At 42.5% G+C, this 25,628-nt stretch overlaps 2 protein-coding genes across 3 annotated transcripts in view; one reads left to right on the top strand and one right to left on the bottom strand.

Moving 5' to 3' along the window:
* Nucleotides 1-25,628, top strand: part of NR3C2 (nuclear receptor subfamily 3 group C member 2) — a 311,485-nt gene that overhangs the window by 182,828 nt on the left and 103,029 nt on the right. The window lies entirely within an intron of this gene.
* LOC118615757 (small ubiquitin-related modifier 2-like) lies at nucleotides 12,405-12,692 on the bottom strand. 2 transcript variants are annotated; one of them, XM_036240958.1, is made up of 2 exons: nucleotides 12,539-12,692; nucleotides 12,405-12,481 (listed from the first exon to the last, which is right to left on the bottom strand). In XM_036240958.1, the coding sequence occupies exons 1-2, from the start codon at nucleotides 12,690-12,692 to the stop codon at nucleotides 12,405-12,407; spliced, it is 231 nt and encodes a 76-aa protein (XP_036096851.1). The 2 variants fall into 2 exon arrangements, with proteins under 2 accessions (XP_036096851.1, XP_036096850.1); XM_036240957.1 differs by having other exon boundaries at nucleotides 12,405-12,692.

A 25,628-nucleotide genomic window follows, 5' to 3' on the forward strand; every position in this document is an offset into this window, starting at 1 on the left:
GGACATTTATTAGTAAGTCATAAACATCCTCTTTGAAGGGGAAAATGACCCAGTGATAATAGAGTGGAATGCCAGATGTTTGAGTTCAGTTTAAGTAAGAGTGTTACAATATTAGGATTATAATCTTTCAGATGAGTCTGCTGTTAAATACCTTACATTCATCTCATTTCCTCAGGAGGTGTTTTTTTGTTAATAAAAATATATTTCATGTGTTTTTTAATTGCGTTTTTCTGGAACTGAGTAAATCTGTTAGTAGTATAGAAGTGATATTAAAATTTTCTTTTCCAAAGAGTTCTAATTATTTCAAAATTAGTCAAGTTTTAATATTCACAAATTATCTGTAATTCATTAGGAGATGATGGGAGTGAATATTTTCTAAATGAATATTTGTGTCAGTTTCAGCAGAGAAAAGATTAAACTCCTACAGAATTCATAAAATTATTATGTATAAACTTTTGAAAATAAAGTTCCAGAGATGAGGGAATTTGTATTTTTATATCTATCTTTTGAGGTATGATTTTATGTTGTTTCATAATGAATTATATTGGCAAACATTAAGTCATATTTCCTGACGTGTAGGCGGATTAACTTTTCTAGAAACTCAGACAGCATTTTATAGACTTCTGTGTTATCAGTCATTCGGCAGAAAGTGCCTCTCTCATCAAGCCTCCTGTTTCTTGTAGTCCAGCAGATCTCTCTGCCTTTGGGGGCAGAAGCTCTAGAATCTTCTGTCAGCTGGGGTAGAGGGTTGAGGAAATTGGATTCCAGTCAGAAGAGGAGGCCTTCAGGAGAGAGAAAAATAACTGATGTTTCATTCGCAGTATCTTCTTGGCTTCTAGTCTGCCCAAGATTTAAGTTTCCAGTTCTGTGCTGAAGTTTTAATTCCTTAATACTTAGTTCTGGAATAAGTCCCCTTTGTTCATCACTGTTGCCATGATTCAGCAGAAAGAGGCAGTACTGGATTAAAATGGAAATAAAATGCTGGAATCTCAACCTGAGTTTTTTTGTTTTTGTTTTTAAGTAACTTTCCTGAAATAAGAGGGAAAATAAACAAATTTCCTTCTTTTGGTCAGGCCCTGTCACATGTACTGTCTCTGGCTCCTCAGACAATTCTGTTAGCTGTCATCATTACCATTTTTATTTTTTTACATGAGAACATTGAAGAAGCTTCAGAGTTTTTAAATAAATGGGAGAGCTGGGATTCTAACCCACATTTTTCAGTACCAGAGCCCAAACAGTTTCCCACATGCCACAGTATCTCTTGAACTTTAGAATCTGTTGGAATTCATAAAATGTAAAAAATTTCAAATGATCTCCAGCTATGGAATATAAATATGGTCTCCCTGCAAGGCTGCAAGAGAGCCTCATTTTTCATTGTCTCTAGAATCCACTGTGGAATCTACCTCACTGTTTCTAAATAGAGAGAGACATTTTGTCTGTGTGACAAACACATATTCGTTGCTTGCTTTGAACTTGACTCTGTCTGAGGGCTCAACAGGTGAAATAGATAAAATCATTGTGCTTTGAATGTCACAGTACATTTTGTTTTGACTGAGGTATGTATATAACCTTTTATAAAACCTTTAAAATTCAAGCCGTCTCTTAATCATAAAATTCTTGCTCATCCAGCTCACTAAATGTATTGCCAGGTAACCTGCTTCTTCCTGGGATTAGGTACCTCCATATTGCCTGTGCTAGTTCACTCTTTTTCCCCCCATTCTCTCTTTGATGATTCTTCTCCCCACCCAACTTGAGGCTCTTGACTCCCTGGTCTTTTCCTTTTCTCACTTAGTTCCTTTGGTATATTCATTCATCCTGTTTCTGAACATCTCCCAAATCAATTCAAAGATACGTTCTGTATGTTCATTTGCCTGTAGATTTTTTCTACATGTATATTTTGCAGATGCCAAAAACACAAGATGAAAGTTTAACTTCAAACTCAGCGGTTCTTTTGAACTTCTGTGTTACTATTGATGTTAACTCCATTATTTCAGGCACTGGGGTTTCTAACCTTACAGTCATTGGAGTCATCTCGAGCCTTTGTTCTTTACGTGACATCGGTCTCCAAGTCTTACTAATTCTTCCTTGCAAATGTGTCTGTGTTCCTTCCTCCTGTCTGTTCAGGTACTCATTCTCTATCACCTGGCAGAATCCCTGGACGCACCACACTCCTCCTACCCAGCTGGTATTTCTCCCATGCTTATTTCTTCATGCCTTTCTTTAGTAAGACCTTATCATAGTTCAGTAACAGTCGCACTTTGCTCTTAAGTCGGATTCTACCTTAATCAACTACCAAATATTCACTGGAAGTCTGCCAGGCACTGCGGGGGATACAGAGGTTTGTATAATACACAGTCCATGTGCTCAAGCAGTTGATGGTCTAGTTGGAGAATTAGAACATGTGTGAAAACAACGCTAGCAATCTATGGTAGTGCTTATGGAGGACCAAATGAGTGCTTCCTTATGGATCTTAAACTGAGTCTTGAACAGTAATAAGGGTTAGAGAAGCAGGGGAGTAGGAATGTATCTGGAGATTTGAAGGGGACTTCAGCAGTATTGGGAGCTTAAGGCCCAGCTCTCTGTTGCTGACGGGCAGTTTCTGTGTAGGGCAGAGTAGATGATGAGGTGAAAAGTGGGGCTGGAACCAGAGCACCTTTTACTTCTCTAGCTATTCAATTTCTGTACCCTTTTTAATATTCTTTCTAAGGCATTTCTAAAGAATTCTAGTTCACATTGTTTGTGCTTTTACCCAGCTGCCCGTATTATTTTTACCACATTTTTACCTGTATCTTTCTCCTTCCTCCTCTTTTTCTCTTCCCCTTCCGCACGTTTATCCATATAGACCTTGTCACATCCAATCTACTCCATGAGCCCCCAAGGGCACAAATGTTATCTGAAAGGTCTTTGTATTCCCACAGCATCTAAAAAGCTGGTGGGCACACAGCACGTGATCAATAAACACATGTTGAATTGAATTGCATTAAAACAAATGACAAGCTTCTACCTTTCTGCTCCTTCCTAGTGAACATTTCAAAAGGCAAGCTATAATGTTATCTGAATTAAAGAAGGGATCTCAGTCGAACAGAACATATAACCGGCATTCTAAATTGTGTTGCTTTATTATGTTTTCTTAATTTTTTAAATGCTACCATTTGTAATTAAAAAACAAGTGTCCTGAAAATGTTTAACCATTCAGCAGTTAATAAATTGCTTCTCCTTCAACTCTTACCTTTTAAAATATCCAAGAATTATTGCCTCTCACCAGAGAGCAGAGTTGCTATTGAAGAAAATATGAATTTGTCCAGCTTCTTCTTAATAGCATTGGGTAACCAGGGTGGATTTCTTGCTGGCAGACATTGTATACCAAAGTGGGCTTTGGGTTCATTTATTGAATCAACAGGCTTTGTTTACTTAGCACACGGCCCCCTCCTATGAAATATTAATCTGTTAGGAAATTTTAATTATTCAGGGTTTCCTCACTCTTCTTAATTGCAAATAATGGAAAATTAAGAATTTCAGATGGTGTTTTATGACTCTTCATAAGATATGGTCTAATCCAGTGATGTTTCATTTTATTTGAAGATAGTAATGATGATATTCCATAAATAAAAGCAACCAACAGAATTTCTATTTGGTATTAATGAGTTTTCTCATTAATATGCCCATGATAGTCATAATAATAGCTCACACTTATTGATTGCTTACTCATTAGTGAATGAAAAGCAATTAAGCTTAGTGATTGCTAGACATAGTTTCAGTTCTTTACATACTAACTTAATACACAACACACATCTGTAAGTGAGGTTACTATAACTATTTCATATTAGAGTATTAAGATTGTAGTACTTTTTCTAAAACTGACTTTATCTTTGATTTACATCTTGTAGTTATTAGAGGTTTTGTTCATTTCTGGTCTCAATAAATAGAGTAATAGATAAGTAAAGAAACTTTTATCAATTTACTTCTGAAGAAGCTTATCTACTTAACCATTTCTTCTTCCAACTTGTATCATCAAATTTCTTTTTTATTTGTAATATTTTATGACATGACTAGCAATTAAATAGATGGGCCCCTTTACACTCCAGATGTCTGGAAATAAACTACAGCGATTGAGAAAGAATTACCCTATGACTTGTATGTCTGTTTCATATGACTTCATAGTGCTACTACTCTGTTAGGCAGTCTTGTTTGAGATTTAGCAGATGTATTTTTAAAAATTAGTGGTAGGCCCAGCTGGTGTGGCTCAGTGGTTGTGCGTCAACCCATGCACCAAGAGTTTGCTGGTTCGATTCCCGGTCAGGGCACATGCCCAGGTTGTGGGCCCGATCCCTGGGTGGTGGGGGGAGACGCATGCAGGAGGCAGCCATCCAGTGTTCTCTCTCATTGATGTTTGTACCTCTCCCTCTCCCTTCCTCTCTTTCTAAAATCAATAAAAGAAGAAAAATTAGTGGTAGGTTTACAGCCTACCTTTCAGACCCCTGTGCCACTCTGTTCTGATGACTGTGTCCCAGGGTAGAGGAACAGCATAGCATGGCATGAAGAAAACATCACCCCAGAGACCATCTGCTTTTGACCCATACTGTGCACAGAGTTTAACAGTTTAATAATAACCTCATCAGAAATTCGGTCTCACCTCCAGATGCTCTCTGTACGTATTTTCTCAGTTGCTAGCTTCTTTATTTCACTTCTCGGTAAGGGCCTCAAAACCTTCAAAAATGTTTGTTGAAGTAAAGAAGCAGGTGTTAAACATCTGGGAGTAATCAGAGTTTCTCTGTGTCACCTTGTCCATCACCACAGTGCACTCTGCCTGCTCCCGATGCCTGCCATCCTGGTCCAGGTGAGCAGCAGAGGCCCACCTCCAGCTCCTGCAGGGGGCGCTCAGCCCAGCCTCATCTGTGCCACTTTCTCTAGGCTGCACCTCTAGATGGATTCCATGAGGAGGTGGGGCTTTGATTATAGATGTTGTTTGCTTGACTCTGACGCACGAAAATATTTTTCTGGTGGTCTCTATAATAAAAAATCCAATGTTTTTTTAACTTATGGTTTTTCTACCTGTATAGTTCTCAAGCCTTTTGGTTGCAGGACACTTGACCCACTTAAAAATATCGACAATCCCAAAGAGCTTCTGTTTATGTGCATTTTAGCTATCTATATTTTTCATGTTAGAAGTTAAAACAGACATTTTAAAAACTATGTATTCATTCCTTTAAGAACATAAACACATTACACGTTAACATAAATTGCATGTTTCTATAAGAAATAACTATTTTCTGGAAAAAAAATAGAAGATGGCATTGATTTGTAGTTTTTCAAATATGTTCAATATCTGGTTTAATAAAAGACATATTCTCTCTCCTTTTTTTGAGATATATGAAGAAAATCTGGCTTCATACAGATTTACAATTTCATGTATCTAATTTTTAGGTAATTATGGATACTTCTTCTAGTCTCTGGAAAACTCCATTTATACTCATGAAGAAGGAGAGAATGAAAAGGGCAAATAATGTCTTAGTATAACTATGAAACTGCTTTGACTTCCTGGACCTTCTAAAACATTGCTTGAAACCCTGGACCACAATTTGAGACCCTTTGTCCCAGCTCATCAGATGAAGTTCAATTTAAATTTTAGAGTTCCACCCAAAGTTTGAACACTAGTTTGAACACTTTATACATCCAGAATACATACAGAACCCCTAGAGATCAATAAGATGACCAGCAACTCTTTTTAAAAAGAACCAGAGATTTGAATAGACCTATACCAAGGAAGCTACATGAATGGTTAATAATTTCATGAAAAGATGTTCAATATCATTAATCATTAAGGAAATGCAAGTTAAATCAATAGTGAGATTTCACTTCAAACCTACAGGAATAGCTATAATAAAAATACAACACAAAATAACATTAAGTGTTAGTGGGGATGTGGAAACACTAGAACCCTCATACACTGGTAGTAGAAATATAAAATGGTGTAGCCAGTTTGAAAAGAAGTTCAGCAGTTTTTTAAACAAACATAAACTTACCTTCAGACTCAGAAATTTTACTCCTAGGTATCCACCCAAGAAAAATGAAAATATATGCCCACACACAGATTTATATATGAATGTTCACATGCGCATTATTCACTATGACAACAAGATGGAAACCAGCCCAGTTTATCCACACAATGGAATATCCTGCAACAGTCAGAAAGAACTGGCTGTTGGTACATGATGCAACGTGGTGGACCTCAAAAGCATTGTGCTAAGTGAAAAACACCAGAAAGCAAAGTACTGTGTATTGCATGATTCTATTTGTATGAAATGTCCAGAAAGGCAAATCTAATAGGGCAGAAAACAGATTAGTGGTCAATTGAGGTAGAGGAGTTGAGAATTAAGTGCAAATGAGCATAAGGCACATTTTTGGGGTGATGAGAATGTTCTAAAACTGGATTGTGGTGATTGTTGCACAGGTCTGTAAATTAATCATTAACTGCATAATTAAAATGGGTGAGAAAAATATATTTCTGTGTTGTAAAAGAATGAAATAGACCCAGAGACACAGAAAGGAGTATGGTTCAGACTGACAAACCTCAGAGTAGGCGTTGGGGAGGGGGAGGATGGATGAGATGAACCAAAGAACTTATATGCATGTATACATAATCAATGAACATGGACAACAATGCTGGGGGGGAGGGATGGAGAGGAGGGAGTATAGGGGGAAAAAGGAGAAACATCTGTAATAAAAATTGGGGAAAAAAGTGTGCTTGAAAAATAAGACAAGGGAAATACACCCAAATATTAACCAAAACAAAACAATAAAGCCACTAGCTTAATATTGAACCTTTGTTACCTGTCAGGGAATATGTGGTTAACTCCTGTAGCCTTTAAAGCCCTTAGAACAGTGGCCATTCCTACGATTCTGCTGAATCGGGCATCATTTGTATGATGGACTATTTAACTAGAATGCTTTTCATTCTTGAGGATTCCCTTTGGACCATATTCTCAAAGTATTACTTTGTTTTTGCTATTCTATGTACATGTATAATTAATATATATAATTTATATATTAATTTTATTTGTATGCAATGTAAATCTAATGTGTATTAATATATAATTTATACAGTATTTATATATATATAATATATACATGAACATACATATTTCCAACGGTGCCCTTGCATTAGTGTTACTAAAATATTCTCTTATTTCCATTTTTTCTCATTAACGATTCACCTATTAGTTGTAACTTCAATTTTTACCTTTATTTGTGTAATTGAACTTATAGCAAATCCGCAGCCTTAACATACTGCAGACACTGAGCTTTTAGTGTCTGGAGAAGTTAAGATCAAATGTTGGGAAGTTTTTCTTTTGTACCATTCTGTTGAAGTTACATGCTACTCCTTCGAAAATTGAAACAAGACAACAAAACAATTTATCTGATTGAGTAACCCCCCCAGCAAGTAAAGGCGTGCAGCTGCGGTGGATTTGCCCTGGTTTTAAGAGGTTTCGTTGTCCTTTATATTCAGAGGTGCCGTTATTGCAGTTTCTCGCTGATGGCAACAAACGTTCATTACAAGGGCCGCAGCCCGTGGCGCAGGGTTCGGCTGCCCCTTCAGCTCAGCCATCTAATTCTGCTCCATGTCCAACTTCTCTCTTTAGAGCCCCAAGCTTCTTGCATACTTGATGGACAGCAAGCACTCGATCCCAGTGAAAACTGGAGACTACTCAGGGCCCTGGGTCCACATTTGGTGTCTGAGACATTTACGTAAAGAAAAGGAAGTGTCAGCAGAGACAGTGGCAAGCACATCACCATGGATCATCCCAAAGAAAAGGTGGAAGGAGTCAGGAGCTCCCCTGGAAGAGTAAAATTGTAGTAGGAGAGTAGATCTGCCCCAAGAATACTTCAGGGGGCCAATGACATCATTCAAGTGGGTTCCAATGAATCTGTCGATCCAGTGCCCTCTGACAAGGGGAAGCTCAGGAAGACATGATGGGCCCTGTCCCCAGGTTGAAAAGCTCCAATGTGTAAAGTACCAGGCTGGACTCTGTGGGCCATGAGAGACTTTTCCTGTGCGTGTCCCAGGAGCTTTCTGCATTTTCATTCTGAAGTGGAAGCACATTTCCTGGGCACATTGCCTTCCTGTGTGGTTTCCATTGAGTTCGATCTAACAAGGGAGATCACAAGAGTTTCTTGTGGTGAGTTTTTTCCCTGAGCCAGAAACTTAAACACTTCCCAGAGCTGTGCAGGGGAACTCCGACCACTGGGAACCCACTGTAGTCATGAAAATAAATGCTGCCCCCATTCCCGTTGGTTGGTCTGGGCTTATTCTGTTTAAATGTATTAATTAAAGTTCTTACGTGATTTATATTGCCTTTTCTAGCCACCTTGCCCCTTTTGCTCTTGATATGGTTTAGGCATCCAGTTTTAGTTCAACTTTGGCTCATGCCCAGCTCTGTGGTGGTCGTTTTCAGCACATATAGCTTTGGTAATAAGACCCCAGGCACCATCTGGGCCTTGGCTTCTTGTGGGCCTGATTCCTTTAAAGAACTAGCCTGTGATTGTGAACATGAACTAAGTAACAGGTCCAAATAGCAGGTCTATCTGCCTTTAAGATGTACAAGTCTTTATCAGTAGGACCATGTCCGTAAGAGTTGGTCCCACAAAGCAAGAGCTAGGCATAGGCCCTCATGATACTCCAGAAGCACTTGTGGGGGAAAACATTTTTTCAACGTTAAGATGCCTGAGTTCCATGCCAGTGATTCTGATTTAGTACATTGGAGGATTCAGGTACCTATATTTTCCTTGTGTGTGTTAATCCTCACCAGAGGATATTTTTCCATTGATTTTTTTTTTTTTTTTTAGATAGAGTGGAAGGGAGAGAAGGGGTGAGAGAGAGAGAAACATCCATGTGAGAGAGACACATCTATTGGTTGCCTCCTGCATGACCCTGACCTGAACCAGGGATCGAACCTGCCTTCTAGGTACATGCCCTTGACTGAGAATCGAACCTGCAACCTTTCAGTCCAAGGGTTGATGCTCTAACTGCTGAGCCAAACCGGCCAGGGCCAGGTACCTGTATTTTGAAAACTCCAGTAAGGGTCTGATGTCCAGCTAGAGTTGAGAACCATTCTGTGCATATGTGACCCTCAGTATGTAGCATGGAGCCCACAGCTGGTGTGGTCGAGTTCCAATCCTGGATAATCCCTTTCTGTCTATACACACTTTAGGCAAGTTACTTGCTTGTTCCAAGCCTCAGTGTTTTTATATGTAAAATATGAATATTTCTTAGGGTCGTTGTCATAGTGAAATGAAGTGATCCAATAAAGTGCTTAGCACAGTCTTGGTTCATGGTAATTGACCAGGAAATAAATACTGCTTCCTTTTATTAGACTATTCCTATAGCTCAGAGACCAGATCTGGCCTACTGAATGGTTTCGTATGGTCTATGAGCCAAGAATGAATGGGAGAAGGGGGTGGATCAATAGGAAAATAATATTTGTGATACTTTAAAAAAATACATGAGCCCGGCCGGTATGGCTCAGTCGTTGAGTGACGACCCATGCACCAAGAGGTCCCTGATTTGATTCCCAGTCAGGGTACATGCCCAGGTTGTGGGCCAAACCCCCAGTGTGGGGCATGCAGGAGGCAGCCAGTTGATGTTCTCTCTCATCGATGTTTCTATCTCTTTCTCCATCTCTCTTCCTCTCTCTCTAAAATCAATAAAGAAAAAAATTTTAATACATGAAATTCATAATTCAGAGTCTATAAAGCTTTATTTTATCGATTTTTAGAGAGAAAGGAAGGAATGGGGGAGGGACAGAGAGAGAAACATTGATTTGTTGTTCCACTTATTTACATAATTCATTGATTGATTCTTGTGTGTGACCTGATCAGGGATCAAACCCACGACCTTGTATGGGGATGACCCTCTAACCAGTTGAGCTCCCTGGCCAGGGAGAGTCTATAAAGCTTATGGGCACGCAGCCATGCACATCCACTTACATATCTTCTGTGGTTGCTTTTGACACAGTTGAGTAGTTATAGCAGAAACCGCCCTGCAAAACCTAAAAGATTTATAATTTGGTCCCTTTACAGAAAGTTTACCTGCCTCTGCTCTACATCCTTACAGAGCTCGGAACCTAGCAGGTTAATCATACCCTTTCTCAAATGGGCCGAAGAATGAGGAAGCCTTTTTGCTTTGACATTCTTAGAAGTTTTTTGATGCCCAGGTATGTCGAAGGAAGCACACCTCCAACTGCTGTTTTAACCCCGATGTTACAAATGCACATCTCTGCCCACGTGAGGCATTGCTGGACTCAGGTTGATAAAGCGCCTCCACTTCTCCGTATTGTTTGCCCACAGCCTCGGCCTCCTCCGAGGGAGGCAGACCAGCTTCTGCAGCTTGCGGGGCTCGGTCACCACCAGCAGGCAGTGGTTCTCGGATAAACGCCTCAAGGGCATTTAATAACGTTTGCAGCTTAGTGAACTGGAATGGGTTTCCAGAGAACTCAGAGTCAATTTGAATGTTTTTCCCGATACTCTGTGAAACACCAGAGGCCTAGAGCACTGAATCCCAAGGACATGAGGGCAGCGAAATTCGTGGACAGGCCTGGATTCCAGATGCGCCGCCGCCTTGCACTCTGATGCCCTGAGCCAGGTTTATGTGTCCTAGGCCAGTGCTCGTTCCCAGGGTTTCCTGCGAATGTGTAGGCAGTGGAAAACCCGAGCACCTAAGGCCAGGTTCTTGCCTAGCAGTGTTCTGTGAAGAATTCGCTCCTCGCTCCAAGCCCTCATCTGGTTGTGGAAGGCTGGATGCCGCCCCAGCCCCCACACCTGGCTGCCCTTGTCCTTTCGAGGGTCTGAGACTGATTTCCCCAGGTGGAAATCCAGCCTGTTGAGGTGTTTTGTTTGGCCTGTACAAAAACAAGTGTGTATGTGTACTGGGCAGGAGGGGGTGGCAGGGTGAATTAGTTGCTGGCATTAAAAAACCAGGAGATTTCATGTAAAACCTGGACACCCGGCCCTCTCAGCATGCAGGATCTGGCAGCCCACGCCCGGGCATGCCAGCAGTTGGCAAGCCCCGAGGAGCAGCTGGAGCAGCTGCTCTCCGGGAGCCAGGGCCTGCTCACTGCCCGCTGGGCTTCAGCTCGTCATCCCTCACCCCAGCCTCCTGCGGTTGGGCGGCCTCACCCTCTCTGGACGGCCCAGGCGGCCCTTCAGGGGTCTTCCCTTCTCTGGTTCCTTGCTTGCGGCAGCTTTCAGCTCTCGCCGGAGATGCTAGGTCATGCTCGCAGAGCCCCATGTGCTCGTCGTCAGACCCAGATTACGATTGGGAAAATCTTTTTGTTTCTGGGCTGGGAAAAAACCACCCAAATTATTATAGAAAGTGCGTACATGGTTGTACCCACTATGTAGTTTTCCTGTGTGTACACACACACTCTCTCTCTCTCATTTTTTTTTTAAGAACAGAGCAAAATAAAAAGACCCCAGATGATCTGGTGCGTTGACACGTGGAAGATCTTTCTTGATTCAACACTCAGCTTTGTGATCCATATTAATAACTAAGCTGCTTGCATACCTATTATGCTAAGCATTGTACTTGGCACCTTAAATATGTATGTTTGGTCCTTTAAAATAATCCAGCAAGCTAGTTTATATTTTTACAGTTGTACAGATGAAGAAACTGACCCACAGGAAGTAAAGTAACTTGCTCCGAGTCACACAGCTAGTGAGTGACCACAGCTACTGACTGACTTCAGGATGGTGTGAAAGTGTTATGTATTCAGTAGAAACCATACTTCAAATTTGGAATGTGATCTTTTTTTTTTTTTAATTTAAACAAGAAGTTTATTTAAACAACAAGATGCTTGACTTGAAGGGAAAACTATCTAGGATTCATTTCTTTTAGAGTAATTTACCCCTACTTAAAGACAGATTACCCTACATGTAACAGCTACGTACAAAAAAGTTATAAAATTGTCCTTGGTTTTACAACGATAAATGAAAAACATTAAAATTCTCCAATCAAACAAGGTATGCAAGGATTTCTGTGTTGTTCTTTTTTTTGTTAAACAGTGAGAGCAGAATAACTTACTGGAATATAAAGATAAGAGCTGAATGAGCATGCCATTGATGGAGAAAGGGGGTATTTCCACAGAACCAGTATTTTCCCCCATCCCATCTCCATTCGATGTCAATCAAAACATGCCATTGGCCATTTAGTTAAAAAACATGCAAATGTTTATGCACATACATCAGTTACTTTATGTACAATAAAGGAATGCTGAAGGGAAAAATGAAAGAATAGAGAAAACTATACTGTAGTAGTCAGATGTGTTGAAACCAAATTGCAGTTTTCTCATTGAGCATGTCTTCTTGGTCTGGAGGAACAGAGTTCTGGAGTAAAGTAGCAGGTTCCATTTTCAGTAGACACCTCCTGTCCGCTGCTGGAACACATCAGGTGTGTCTTCACCCTCCATTGCCAACTGTGCAGGTGTGTCTGTGTCATTGATTGTCTGCCCGTCGAACCGGAATCTGATCTGCCTCATCGACAAACCCTGTCGTTCACAATAGGCTTTCAGTAGTTTACTAAGTGGTGTATGCCTCTTCATCTTAAACTGCACCACACAACCATCCTGCCCCGCCACCTGCAAATTAATATAATCGTTGTTCTCAGTCTTGACTCCTTCCTTGGGCGTTTTGTCGGCCATGGCAAGCGCCGGAGTGTCCTCAGCTGCCGCTTCACAAAAGAGGTACCAGGTCCGCACCAAACGTGGAATGTGATCTTTTCCGCAGGCTGACATATTTACCTCTTGGGATGTTGGGTGGCAGCAACAAGAAGACTTTGCCCAACTGTGTTCTGGGCACGTTTCAAGTAGGCCAGGCTAAGCAGTGATGTTCAGTAGGTTTGGTGTATTAAATGTATTTTTGACTTAATGATACTTTCTTTTTAATTTTTTTCAATTACATTTTATATTCAATATTATTTTGTATTAGTTTCCGCTGTATAACATAGTGGCAAGATAGTCACATACTTTACAAAGTGTTCCCCCAGTATTTCTAGTACCCACCTGGCATCGTACATAGTTATTATAATACTGTATTTTACTATGTTCCCTATTCTGTACTTTATGATATTTTCAACTTCCAGTGGACTTATCAGATTGTAACCCCTTTGTAAGTTGGGGAGCATCCATGGACAAGTTTGATTTGAAATCTAGGTCTCCTAATTTTTAGTCTAGCATCTCTCTGTTATCTCTGTAACCTTCAGTAAACCCTAGGTTGGAAAGAACTATTTCCCTCCAGCTCCAAAATTATATAATTTTCTAAAACAGACAAAAATCCCTCTATTTTCCTCTGTTGGAAACAGAAATTTCAGTTTAGTAGTTCCAGGTAGTACCTAGTGTCTGATCACCAAGGAGACTGCTTGCACCATTTTCCCATGCCTTTTTCGGGCTCAAGAACAAGTTGCAAAGTATTCCGCAGACACCCACCGGGACTGCAGTGTCATGACATATTCATTATGTGGCTTTACTGGATGAAACAGAATCAGATTACAAAGATCTCATTTGCACAAGTTCTAAGAACCTTGCATGCCCTATTGAAGAGGATTTTATTTTAACTTTAATAAGAATTCAATTTAAATAATTTAGAGTGTTTTTAGGCAGAATGGCTCTCTGAAATCTAATGTCTTCTTTCCTTAAACTATTAGATTGTATTGACTTAAAGGTTGAGTATGCGTGAAAGACCATATCCTTTGGAGCTGTTGCATGGAAATGCTCAGCTTTAATTTCATATGGGAGAGATATATTGAGTTCAGAGTACTATAAATATTAAAGTGGAAAACTGAATCTTTAGTAAGTTATCATGTAAATCCAAGCCTATTGAAGAACTTCATCAGTTTGGGGGTCAGCTTCCTCGCCTTCTGTTTGACATACCTTGGACGTTAGAATCAGGTCTAATGATTTCTGTTTTTCCTTGGTTTTGGTAATATGATTGTCTTTACTAACATTTTTGACATTTGTCTTATACTGATTTTAAAATTAATTCCATGACTTCATTGCGGTTGACCCTACATTGACGTAACTGATTGGTTGTGAGTCCTATGCAGAAGGCCCTCTGTGCCGCAGGACATTGTTGAGGCAGCTCTGACCTGGAGGCCTGGTCTTGCCGGCAGAAACCGTCCCTGTCCGTCCCTCCTCCTGCTCCACTTGCAGAAACCCCACTTCTCCTCTAAGGCCCTGGTGAACGATGACCTCTTCATCAACCCTTTCTGATCCCCGCTTGCCATCTCCCCTGCTTCCCTCGTTAATCTTTCTTCTCTGTGATCTTATAACATGTTTTCAACTTGAATGAAGTGTCAGTGACAAAAAAAATATAGTATATAAAACATACAGTGTGATGATTTGTTATATGTATACCTTGTGATGAAAGGGCTTCCACCATCAAATGAACACATCCACCCCCTTCATGTATTTACCTCTTTTCCTTTACCCCTTTTCTCTTTATTTCTACTCTCTTAGCATTATACAATCCAGTATTGTCAACTGTAGTCACCATTAGAGCCTCAGACCTTATTCATCTTATAACTAAACGTTGTACTTTCATAGCCCCTCCCCGTGTCCCTCACCCCCCAGCCCCTGGCAGCCACCATCCTGCTCTCTGTGTCTATGAGTTCGACACTTTCTGTTGTTGTCCTTTCATGTATAAATGATACTGTATAGTATTTGTCTTTCTCCGCCTGGCTTATGTTACTTAGCATAATGCCCTCTGGGTTCATCCAAGTTGTCACAGATTGCAGGATTTGTGAGGCTGAATAATATTCCTCTGTGTGTGTGTCAAGATAGCTGATACATAACATTTTCTTTATCCACTCATCTGTTGACAGATACTTAGGGAGTTTCCATACCTTGCTTTATAAATATTGCTACAATGAACATGGAAGTGAGTACAGCTGATTCTTCGAGATAATGATTTCATTTCCTTTGGATATATACCTAGAAGTGGGATTGCTGAGTCATTGAGTAATTTTATTTTTAATTTATTGAGGAACCTCCATGCTGTTTTTCATACTGGCTGTACCTGTTTATATTCCCACCAACACTGCATGAGGGTTCCCTTTTCTTCACATTCTCTTATCTTTTTGACAAAGCCATCTTAACATTTCCTTTTTTAAAAAATATATATATTTTTTATTGATTTTGGGGAGGAGGAAGAGGGAGACAAGAGAGAAATATTGATGTGAGAGAAACATCAGTCGGTTGCCTTCCATATGCACCCCAACCAGGGACCAGGCCCACAACCTGGGCATGTACCCTGAACAGGAATTGAACCAGTGACCTTTTGGTGCAGGGGAGGACACTCAACCAACTGAGCCACACCAGCCAGGGAAGCCATTTTAACATTTTATACCTTCAAATGCACTGAGCACATTTTATCATCGTGTGGAGTTTTGTGAACTGTGAGCGGGTATTTTTTTTACACCCCTTTGTGTGCTCAATCAACACCTGCCAGTCACAGAGTAGGTATGTATTAAGGGACAGAGTCTGAAACGAGACAGTTAGAAAATACTTTTGTTCTTCTCACAGAGCATTTTGTATCACAGGATTAAACTGCAATTCAGTGAGAATGTCTTTCTCTTGTTGCACACAACTAACGTGCTTATTTAAACTGTCCTTTCATTCCAGTGAACTTACTCGTTTTCAGGTATTTTCTGGGCCCCCTGTGTATGTTTGCATTGTTATAGAGTGATGCGATGACTAATGACTCTTTGGAGGGAAGATTTTAAACATTAACTCCCACCTCTCTGCCAGCCTGCGCACGGAGAGCCGAGCCGTGGGAGGAAGTGGCAGCTCACAGCACAGGGTTGGTGCATCCGCTGAGGGGACGAGGCGTTTCCTGCCCCAGGCCCTAGGCTGTTGCTAAATGAGACTCTGTGGTTCTTACTCCTGAGAGGATGGGGGAGGATGGGGTGGGGGTCGGGGGAACTGCCCTAGCCACGGGTGTTTAATACTTGCCACATGCCAGACACCACGAGGCTCTGTTGCTGCATGAGACCTGCTCCTACTTGGAGGTACTGCGATACAGACAGGAAGAAATGACATCCGAACCCCAGCCGTCACCTAGAGAAGAAAGCGGTAATTGCTAGTCAGAATTTGCCAGAGCAGTAAGAACACAAAGTGGGAGTGATTTTAATAGCATATGGTATTCTTGCAAAACTTAATTAAGATAATGCAGTGCAACGGGGCCCCGCTCCTAAGAGTTCTTAGCCAGTGTTAGTCGGATGTTTCAGAGAGAGGAGATCAAGGTCAAGGTCAGTGAAGGTTTTAGGAAAGTTGAGGTTCAGTCTGGGCCTGAAGGCGGGGCCTTGGAAGTGTAGAGAGAATGTGAAAGTGTTCTAACTTGAGTCCCTAGCAAGGGACGAGGAATGGGCTGAGGGTAGTTCATATAAACTATTCCATGAATTGATGGTTGGTTATTATGAATAACAAAACTAAGTCCCCAGAAGATTGAATCAGTTCAGCTATATATGCGCTGCTGGTATCTGGTGAATGCCATCCACCTTATTTTGACAGATGGAATTCAGAGCTGGGAAAAATGAGGCTATTTTTGGCCTACAAGCTGTAGTTTGTTTATCATCATCCTGCTTCATACAGGCACATTATCTCATGTAACCTGATCTAAGGTGTTAACCACAGAGTACCTCTTTAATATTCCCCCAGTGAAGCCACAGCTTATCAAGTATAACAATCTCTGGGGTTTTTTTGACTTAAAATATTACTTCTAGACTTTTTCCACCATATTTTATCAATTTTACAATTGCAACATAAAGATAAATAAGCAAATGGACTCCTTAAAAACTTCTAGGCCTGCAGTGAGCAGGGAAAAAGAAGGGAGTAAACCTTTAGTTTCTGCACTTTTTAAAAATCTTGAAACACTTAATGAAGAATTCTAGATTTTTTTAAGAACATAGCTTCGATTGTAATGTGATGTCTTGTTAACTTTCAACAATGTTGCAGTCATTTAAAATATATGTATGAATACATATCTATACACTTATGTACACAATCTTTGTCTTTTATCTCCTAGGGTACTTTGCTTAGAAGTATTTTCAAAAAAGTAATTTCCTTTATCTTTGACTACTTTTCTCTTCAAAGGCCATAGTGACTGCTTTTGAATTCTTGTAACTGATTTGCAATTCCAAGACTCTCTGTAGGATAAGGACAGTGATTACAGCTCCCTCTCCTGTCTTTAACAATTTGCTCTTCCTGTGGCTTTGCCAGTTACACTGTGCACTTACACAGGAAGCAGGGTAAGACTAAATTGCCCTATCTACTTCCTCGTCTTTCTAGTGATGCCCTTCTATCTTCTCCTTCACTTTCCTCTTTTCAGGACCATAGAAAAGAGAGAGGCAGAGACAATAGAGATCATCCAATCCCATCTCTACGTTTTATAGATAAGAGAAGGGATTTGGAAAGACTGACTTACCAGGATAACCAGCAAGTTAGTGATTTACAGGGCAACATATATGTGAAAAAGTTTGACATGTGAAAGTAATAACTGATTGGTACTTGTGCATAGAAAAGGTTAAAACCCACATTATGATAGCTCTTCGCACTTGTAATGTCTCAGGATTTCTCAATTTTCATGGCACAGTCCTGTGCTTATAATGTATCTTACGACAGATTTTAGCAAGGTCAAGAGTCAAAGGGGCATAGTAATCCCCAGCCTCAGTCCAGGCTGGTGGCTGCCATGAGGCCTCGGAGACCACGCAGCAGATGGATAGGGTATTAAAATGAGAATCCAGGTAAACAGTTGGCCTGCTGGAGCTTTGCCCATGGTTCGTAGAGCTTAAACCATTGAATACAGGGATAAAGGATGGGGCCGGGTAAGGGCATACTAGCCATGCCAGGTGCCTGGGAAAGCAGCTGAGATGGGGGAACAAAACCAAGGCCAACCCTGCCTCAATCCCCAGTTCTTTTTCTCCCATTAGGAGTGTGCATGAGAAACACTGACAAATGAGGAAGCAAATTATCTTGGGTCCACACCCTACTGGAGAGGGTATTGGAAACTCAGAGTTAGCCAGGCATCACACCAAGGTAGATTTCTGTCTGCCCACCTTCATTTTCTATTAGCCCAAAGGACCACCCTCTTGAAGTTGACCCATCCAGACCCATCCTTCAAGGAGAAGATGATGCAGAACAGAGGACCTAGCCTTGCTGACTTGTGATCTGGGGCCCAGTAGCGAAACTCATGTCCAGGAAGAGAACATTGTGCAGTTCTGAGCAAACTCAGGAGACATCATGGGTTGGGGAGTAGGAACAGGGAAGGGCTGGAACATTCTAGAAATTTCCAGCATTAAGATGAGACCTGGAGGTGGGAGGCCTGGAGGAACAGGGGAGGGCCCAGACAGATAAGGGCTGGGAGTAGCCATCCCAGGCCTCCTTGTGAGCTAAGATCAGGGACAGGTTTCAGTTCCATAAGCCAGTAGAATGAGTGTGTGTCTCCCTCCTTTACAAAGAACTGCAATGATAGGCAATCCATTTGTAAACCTATATACTTTCTAGTGGTCAGATAAACCTGTCTTTGTATGTTTCTCATGGCAACTTCTTGCTTTTTGAGAGAGTAAAAAAGCATAGTGCAATTGCAAGTAAACCCAGTGTTTCTATGTATTTCTGTAGGTGTCTCATCTCTTCTGTGTAAGAGAAATGGTGACAGGAATCAGAGGAAAAAAATAGTCCTTGGAAACTAACAGATGTAATGATGGGCAAACTGGAAGGCCTGGGATAGGAAACCAGACCTGGTGCCCACCGTGGGACAAGAACTGGAGTGTGGACACAGGGGCCAGGAGAAACCCAGTCCAGGAGTCAGCGTGAGAAGCCCCTGTGACCTGGGCGGGATATCTAGAGTGTTTGGTGCGGGAGGAGCAGGGTGGGCTCTCGAGAGAGGCAAGTGTCAGAGCCCAGCCTTGGGGCTGGACTTCAGAGCGAGCCGGGGTGGGCAGTGCAGTCATGTAAGAATCGGGGTACTGTGCAGGCTGTGACACAAGGACATGAGGCCTAAGCCCAGTCAAGAGAGAGCAAACCTGAAATACAAGCATAATTAGCTGAAAAGTGACTTACACAGGAATCCCAGATTCGGAGTAGAGGGACTAGATTCTTCCTGGGCTCAGCGAAATGCTGCCCTGAGGGAGAGTACCATTACTGACTCCTGACTCGCTGGCAGATGGGGACACTAACGGTTCAGAGGCCGGCTAACCCCTGCGCTCGCAGTCAGGGAGTGGGGAGACCAGACGGGAAACAGGTGGGCTGCTCCAGGCCTGCGCTCTGCATTCTGGGGAGGAGCAGAAGGCTTGTGGAGACCTGTCGTGGTCCATACCTGGCGCTAGGCTTTGTAAACTTACTGTTGCGCTTATTCTGTAGAATCCCCTGTGAGGTATGTTTTGTTTCTCTAACTTGATGGATGAGAAGATACGAGGTTAAATGGCTTGCTCAGGTTACATAGCTGATAAGTGACCGAGTCTGGGTGGAGCCCACCTGTGTCTGTCCCAAAGCCTGTAAGACGTTATGACATTGGAACTTTTCTGGTCCTGAGTTTCAGCTGCAAATAAGGACTAAGCTATTTTCTAAATGGAAATGCTTTGATTTTAAGCAATGTGGTCAAATGGTCAGATGTACAAGGTTAAAATGTGTAAGTACAAAGCTTTCTTAGACAGCAGGAGTGAGATCTTCTTATGCACGTTAAGATTTCAGGATTACCTGAGTGACTTGCCCAGCGAGCGAGGGCTTTCGTCAGACCTGGGTTCAAATTCTTGCATCACCTCTGGCTGTAGGAAGCACCATGGACAGCTGCTTACTTCCTTGTCTAGAACAGGAGGATCATAGATAGCACTTCTCAAAAAGGTTGTCATGAACGTTAAACATGATCCTAAAAAACTTTCCTAGCCTAGTAGCTTAGGGTGTGGTGGATACTTCCCAAACGCCAGCCCTCTCCATCCTCCTCACGTCCATCTCATGCGCGTTCCCATGGCTGCCCCGGACGGCTTACGATCTGGCCCCCCACCCCTGCCCTCCTCCTCCTCAGCTGACAGCTTGTCTTCTTTCTCAGAAGTTTCCCACAGTTCCTCTCCTGTCCCCCATCTGATCCTAATCTTCAACTCCAAGCTCTGCAGACTTACATCTTGTAACACTTTTCCCTCGTAAGCACAAGAATTTTGGTTCAAATATACTAAAATTATGAGTCATTTCTGTTGGGAATAATTGGACAGAGGGGGACTGGCCTGTTGAGAGTGTTGAAACAGAAAATATCAACCCTGCTTTGGTATCAATGAGGCTGCCCCTTCTCTCGCAAGCATACATGTTATCTGCTTCTTTGAGACACTGATGGGACCCAAGAGGCAGAAGTCAACAACTTGGAGTTACAGGGTCAGAAAGGTGTGAAATGGTTGCAGGGAGGACTGGAAAGAAATCATTTAGGATGGCTTTAGCCGTTGTCACTTGGATAATGAGTGGATATTGAGGCAATTAAGATACAGAAAAAAACACATTTGGGGCTACAGAGTAACAGAAATGAGTATGATTGATGGGAGATTAAACCTCCTGACCACCAGCTTCTGAAAGAGTCATAGGAGTTCTGAGCATGATTCCAGGGTACCGTCCACTGAGCTGCCAGAGCCAACTTCCTGAAGCATCACCGAGACCTGGACTGGCTTCCCCGTTGCCTGAGCTTCGTGTCCAGGCTACACTGCGGAGCATGGTGGAGCAAGTCCTCCCGGTCTTCGTTGTCACTGCCGCCACCCACACCCCCTGTGCTCCAGACACTCCACGCTCAGCCTTCGCTGAATGTACGCCACCCTTGAACAGCATCCTCCTGCAGTGTGTTCTTTCTCCAGTTAGAAGACTCCTCTGACTCCCTTTCCATCCAAGCACCATCCCTTAAGATGCAGGCCGAACATGATTTCTTCTCGGAAGATTTTCTGACTGCTGAGGCAGATGTCACTTCCTCCTCCGTGCTCCTGTCGCATGCTGTCCGCGTGCCCTTCTTGCCCCGGGGTTTGCCTTGCATAGGCCCTGCCCCCCACTGCACCACAGCTGAGGCCCCCGACAGATAGGAGTCTTGTCTCCTTCGTCTCTCAGCCCTTGTGCTGATCACTGGAACTGGCATGTAATAGCCACTCCATAAGTATTCTTTGTTGAATTAATTAGTAAAAGAATAGACATATTGCATTAATAGTGCCTAACTTAAACAGAATATATTTTCTGTGGTTATAAAAACAAGTGTCCTAGATACAGGGACACTGACAACAGTGGTTGCCCCTGAGGAAGGGAACTGCGTAGCAAGAGGATCGGGGAGGGAGAATCTTTTTACCATATTCCCCGTAGTACTCCTACTTGTCTAATTAATGTGTGTGTGAGCAAAAATCCTCCTATCAAATGGTTTCATAGTTCCTTTTCTAGCAAAAATGTAGACTGTCGGTAGAAGCTGATGATACAGTTGTCCTCCGGTACCGACCCAGCTCTCGTCTGGGTTTAGAGCTGTAAGGGTGCTTAGAAGCCAGGCTACGCCTGACATGGCAAATAAGGACCCATTGAGCTGTGTTGAGACCTTCAAATTGTAGCAAACAGTTTGAGGCAAGTAGCTGAACAAGAGTCCCTCTGTCTGCCCAGGTCTCATTTCCACTTTTGAGATCTTGGTGGATTTGCTGGTTGGGCAAAAATGAATGAAATGCGATCATTAAGGAACCAACACACAGGACTTTTCAGTTCTTCAGGGCTGTGCACATGTCTGCTTCAAGGTGTGGGGTTTAGAAGTGCATTTGCATTGGGCAGAAGGTGGTGGATTTGCGTGTGTATAAGTTTGTGATCCCGTGCATATTTTGACGGAGGCTTAGACTTGTAGGTTTGCCTCATTTCACACAGTTTCCTCTTCCGTGTGCCACAGTGGTTAGTGATATTTCAGTGTACAAGCTATCCCTTACCAGCAGCCTAAATGTTTTACTGCAAAGACTCTGCTCTGTTTCGTTTTACCCTCTAGATCAGTGGTTCTCAACCTTCCTAATGCCGCGACCCTTTAATACAGTTTCTCATGTTGTGGTGGCCCCCAACCATAAAATTATTTTTGTTGCTACTTCATAACTGTAATTTTGCTACTGTTATGTCTTAGGCGACCCTTGTGAAAGGGTCATTTGACCCCCAAAGGGGTTGCGACCCACAGGTTGAGAACCACTGCTCTAGCTATAGATATATAGATATATCTAGATAGAGAGATAGATAGATAATCTTAAAGAAACTTCTAGTATGTGGAGAGCCATGGAAAAAGCAGGTGCTATTATGAAGTCGCTCCAAGTGTGGCTCCCGGCTGAGCTGGCCACGGGATGGAACCTGTGTGTGTCTCATTGACAAAACGGGCACAGTAGGACCTATCTTACAGGGTCCACCCCCATAGGGTTTTTAAATTAAGGATTCAATTATGTGATTGGTAAAGCACCTGCCACATAACAGGAATTCAACAAATGTGACTCCCCTGCCCCCTGCCCTGGATAACTCATTAGTTTATCTAGATAACAGATGGTTTTGCACAGTGAAGTACAACTCTGTTAAATTCCTCCTGTTGAATGTGTGTGGGACGGACGTAAGTCACTCCTTCCGAAAAAATGTTCCTTGTTCCTTGCTGATAACTTGTCTTTTCTTATTTGCATCCCAGTTAAATGTTTCTCAAGGTTAAAACCTTACAGCACCTGGCTTTTGTCATACAATACTTTATTTTATTATCTTTCACTAAAACATACAGGGTGCCTAAAATTTAAGTCATAATAATTAGAAGTTACATATATTTTTAAAAATATAAAGCTAACACCTTTCCCACCGAGAGGAATGTTGATCAGGGAACTTGGTGCTCACCCACACGGGAAGAACTCTTGAAACACCACAAGGAAAAAATAAGTCCAATCTCACTTCTAAATTAAAATCTCAGAATCCTGAAAACATAACTTCAAAAGAGGTGTTAGGCAACCTATACTTACTTCTCCAGTGAGTGCCCCCCCACCCCGGGCCCCTGAAAGCATGTTAATCCAGGCTCGCTCATAAGCGCCAGCAGCAGGGGAGCACTGTTCATTGGTCTATTGTGGGCAGCCCGGACTGGTTCAAACTGAGCAGAGGAAGTTAATTATCAAATGTTTTAGCTTGCTCTGACAATGAATAACCAGTTCTTGTAGGACACCCTCTTACTCACCCTGCAACATTATAAGACGAGGGGTGGGGGGGAAATCACCCATCAGAATCTGCAATGCGGGAATTTGCTGGGACTGCCCTAATCTGTTTCCCAGGTTGTTCGAACTGGTTCGGGAGCAGTTAAACAAGGTTATGTAAGTGACATGTGATGTAGCCCAAAATAGTGACTGCAAACACAGGCTGCTGTTGCTGGGCAGTTGTCAACTGCTTCAAAAAAAAATCCTCTAGCAGGACAACAAATGGACCTTTAAAAATGAAAGAGAGATTTAAACAAAAAGTTAATTTGAAAAGTGATTCCGTGAAATTGCCTTTCTGAAATGAACGCATTTTTTCGAAGAAGGGACACACGTTGTGCATCAAGTCTGGCTCTCCTCGAGTGTCTATCAGAGGCAGCTCAGTGAAGGGGACTCTTAAAAAGTTTGATTTCCTGCTGAAGTGCAGAAGTCCCATGTTTCAATGAAAAGTAGCAACAACCACACCATCAGGCTTGCTAATGGTTTGGGGTGCATAAGAAATTATTGAACAATGTATCATTCACGTAGTGACGAACATTAAACTATTTTATAAGTAATGGTCTCTTTTAGTTAAATTCTCTTACAGATTCATGCTCAACTACTACAGAAGCAGGCCATAGTGGGTGGACATGATAAATAATAGCCAGGAATAACAGGGGTCGTGATTTATGTCATAACTGGAAGGACTCCTAGAGCTCACCCTGCGTGCCCCTCATTTCACACGTGGGCTCTCCACGCTGTCAACGATGAGAAACGGGAATGAATATTAATTCACAGCGAGAGTACAGTTTGTCGTTAGTTTTTTGTTTTTATCCTAGAAGCTATTTTTATTTGTTTGTCTTGGGATATAAGTATCCCTGCGTGTGTTTGGGGACACTGCAGTAGTGCAAGTTGAATAATTAAGGAATAGAAAGGCCACTATGTTAGATCTGATGTCGGAGACTAGTGCAGTCTCACCGAGTTTATTCCTGTGCATTTCAGTCAGGTAAGTTCAGTTCAGATGAACTCAAGAATCGAGCACAAAATCTTGCCCTGTGTTCTAAGGCTCTGTGTATCCCATGGGAAACAGGATCCTCAGCCTGACAAGCCAGAAAGCAATACCAGAATTCAAACATGAGATACAGGCAAAAGGTTCTAGAAGGGTAGACCTGCCCCTTACTGGGCTACAGAGGGCAATTTTCTTATTTGCGAAATAATGATTTTGCATTAAACTGAGAAAAAAAGATGTCAAAAAGAAAATTACGTGCCACATAACATGGTGAGCATGAAAATACAGTTTTAAAGGAAAACACGATTCTGTGCTGAAATGCCTTGGCAGCTTGTTTTTTAAAAGGAAAACAAAAACAACAACAGACAAGAGTTTAAAATAAGTCTTAACCGTCATCAACAGTTCTCTTCCCACAGTGACCGCATCCTTGGGGTTCCCTGCCTTTCCACAAGCTGTGGACCTGGGGAGTTGGGAATCGGGGAGCGAGATTCTGGGGAGACAGGGGAGAGGACCATAGGGTCCTTGCTTCAGGATCCAGGCTTGGGGACCCACTTGGTATCCTGTCCCTATTATAGAGATCCCAGCGGCTGGGCTCTCTGTTCCTCTCCAAGGCACCTGTCAGTTACCACATCTCCCCACCTGGGCTCTGGACAAGCTGAGAAAGAAGGGCGTGGCTGATGGAAGATAAGGTATCAGCTTTTTGGAGATAACTAAGTTGAAGGGTATTGGCTTAGTGGTAAAAGCAAAAACAGGGGGGGCGGGGTAAGGGCTGCCATACGAGCCCCAGAATTAGATACAGGTAGAGGGAGGCTGCATCTGCCCCGAGGAAGTCCTCCCTCAGCAGGGAAAGGGGGCCAAGGAAGCAAGCAGGGCCGATTTGTTCTCAGGCTTGCTGCTGAAGGCTGAGGAGGGAAGGACAGAGGGAGGGGCCTGGAGCATCACGCCCAGCCTGGAGCTGCCTGCATCTGGAAGGAGACGTCCATCAGAGGGGCTGGGGGCAGAAGTGGCCCCCTCGGAGGGCCAGTCTGAGGCCCAGGCACAGCTGCTTCGGCGGGGCGGGGAAGGATCTGGGGAGCTGGGCAGATGTCCATGTTCTTTCTTATTCTCTCCAGTTAGCCCCCACCCCCCACCCACCTGTAAAAGGCTGTGTCCCAAAGTTTTGCAATAAGTCAGTTTTTGAAAACAGAACTTTGGGCATTCTGATTAGTCCAGAATCGCTCGCCTCTCCTGCTGGTTAAATGCCTGCTCCTTTCTTTAAAGATTCTAAAAGGTGTTTGTGGGCTTTCGCCATTTGTTTCAGAGTTCTGGAGCCTGTATCTCTCCATGTATAATTGTGCCTGAAACCATCAGTGTTTTACTTGTGGGAAGGGCGCCACACTGATTATCAGCCTCTGAGGACCGTGGGGGGATTCAGGT

The sequence above is a fragment of the Molossus molossus genome, unplaced genomic scaffold, assembly GCF_014108415.1.
Source record: "Molossus molossus isolate mMolMol1 unplaced genomic scaffold, mMolMol1.p scaffold_m16_p_4, whole genome shotgun sequence".
Classification (NCBI taxonomy): Eukaryota; Metazoa; Chordata; class Mammalia; order Chiroptera; family Molossidae; genus Molossus; species Molossus molossus.

Excerpts from the sequence above, each read along its gene's own strand:
- LOC118615757 (XM_036240957.1), bottom strand. The coding sequence starts at position 12,692 with ATGGCCGACAAAACGCCCAAGGAAGGAGTCAAGACTGAGAACAACGAT.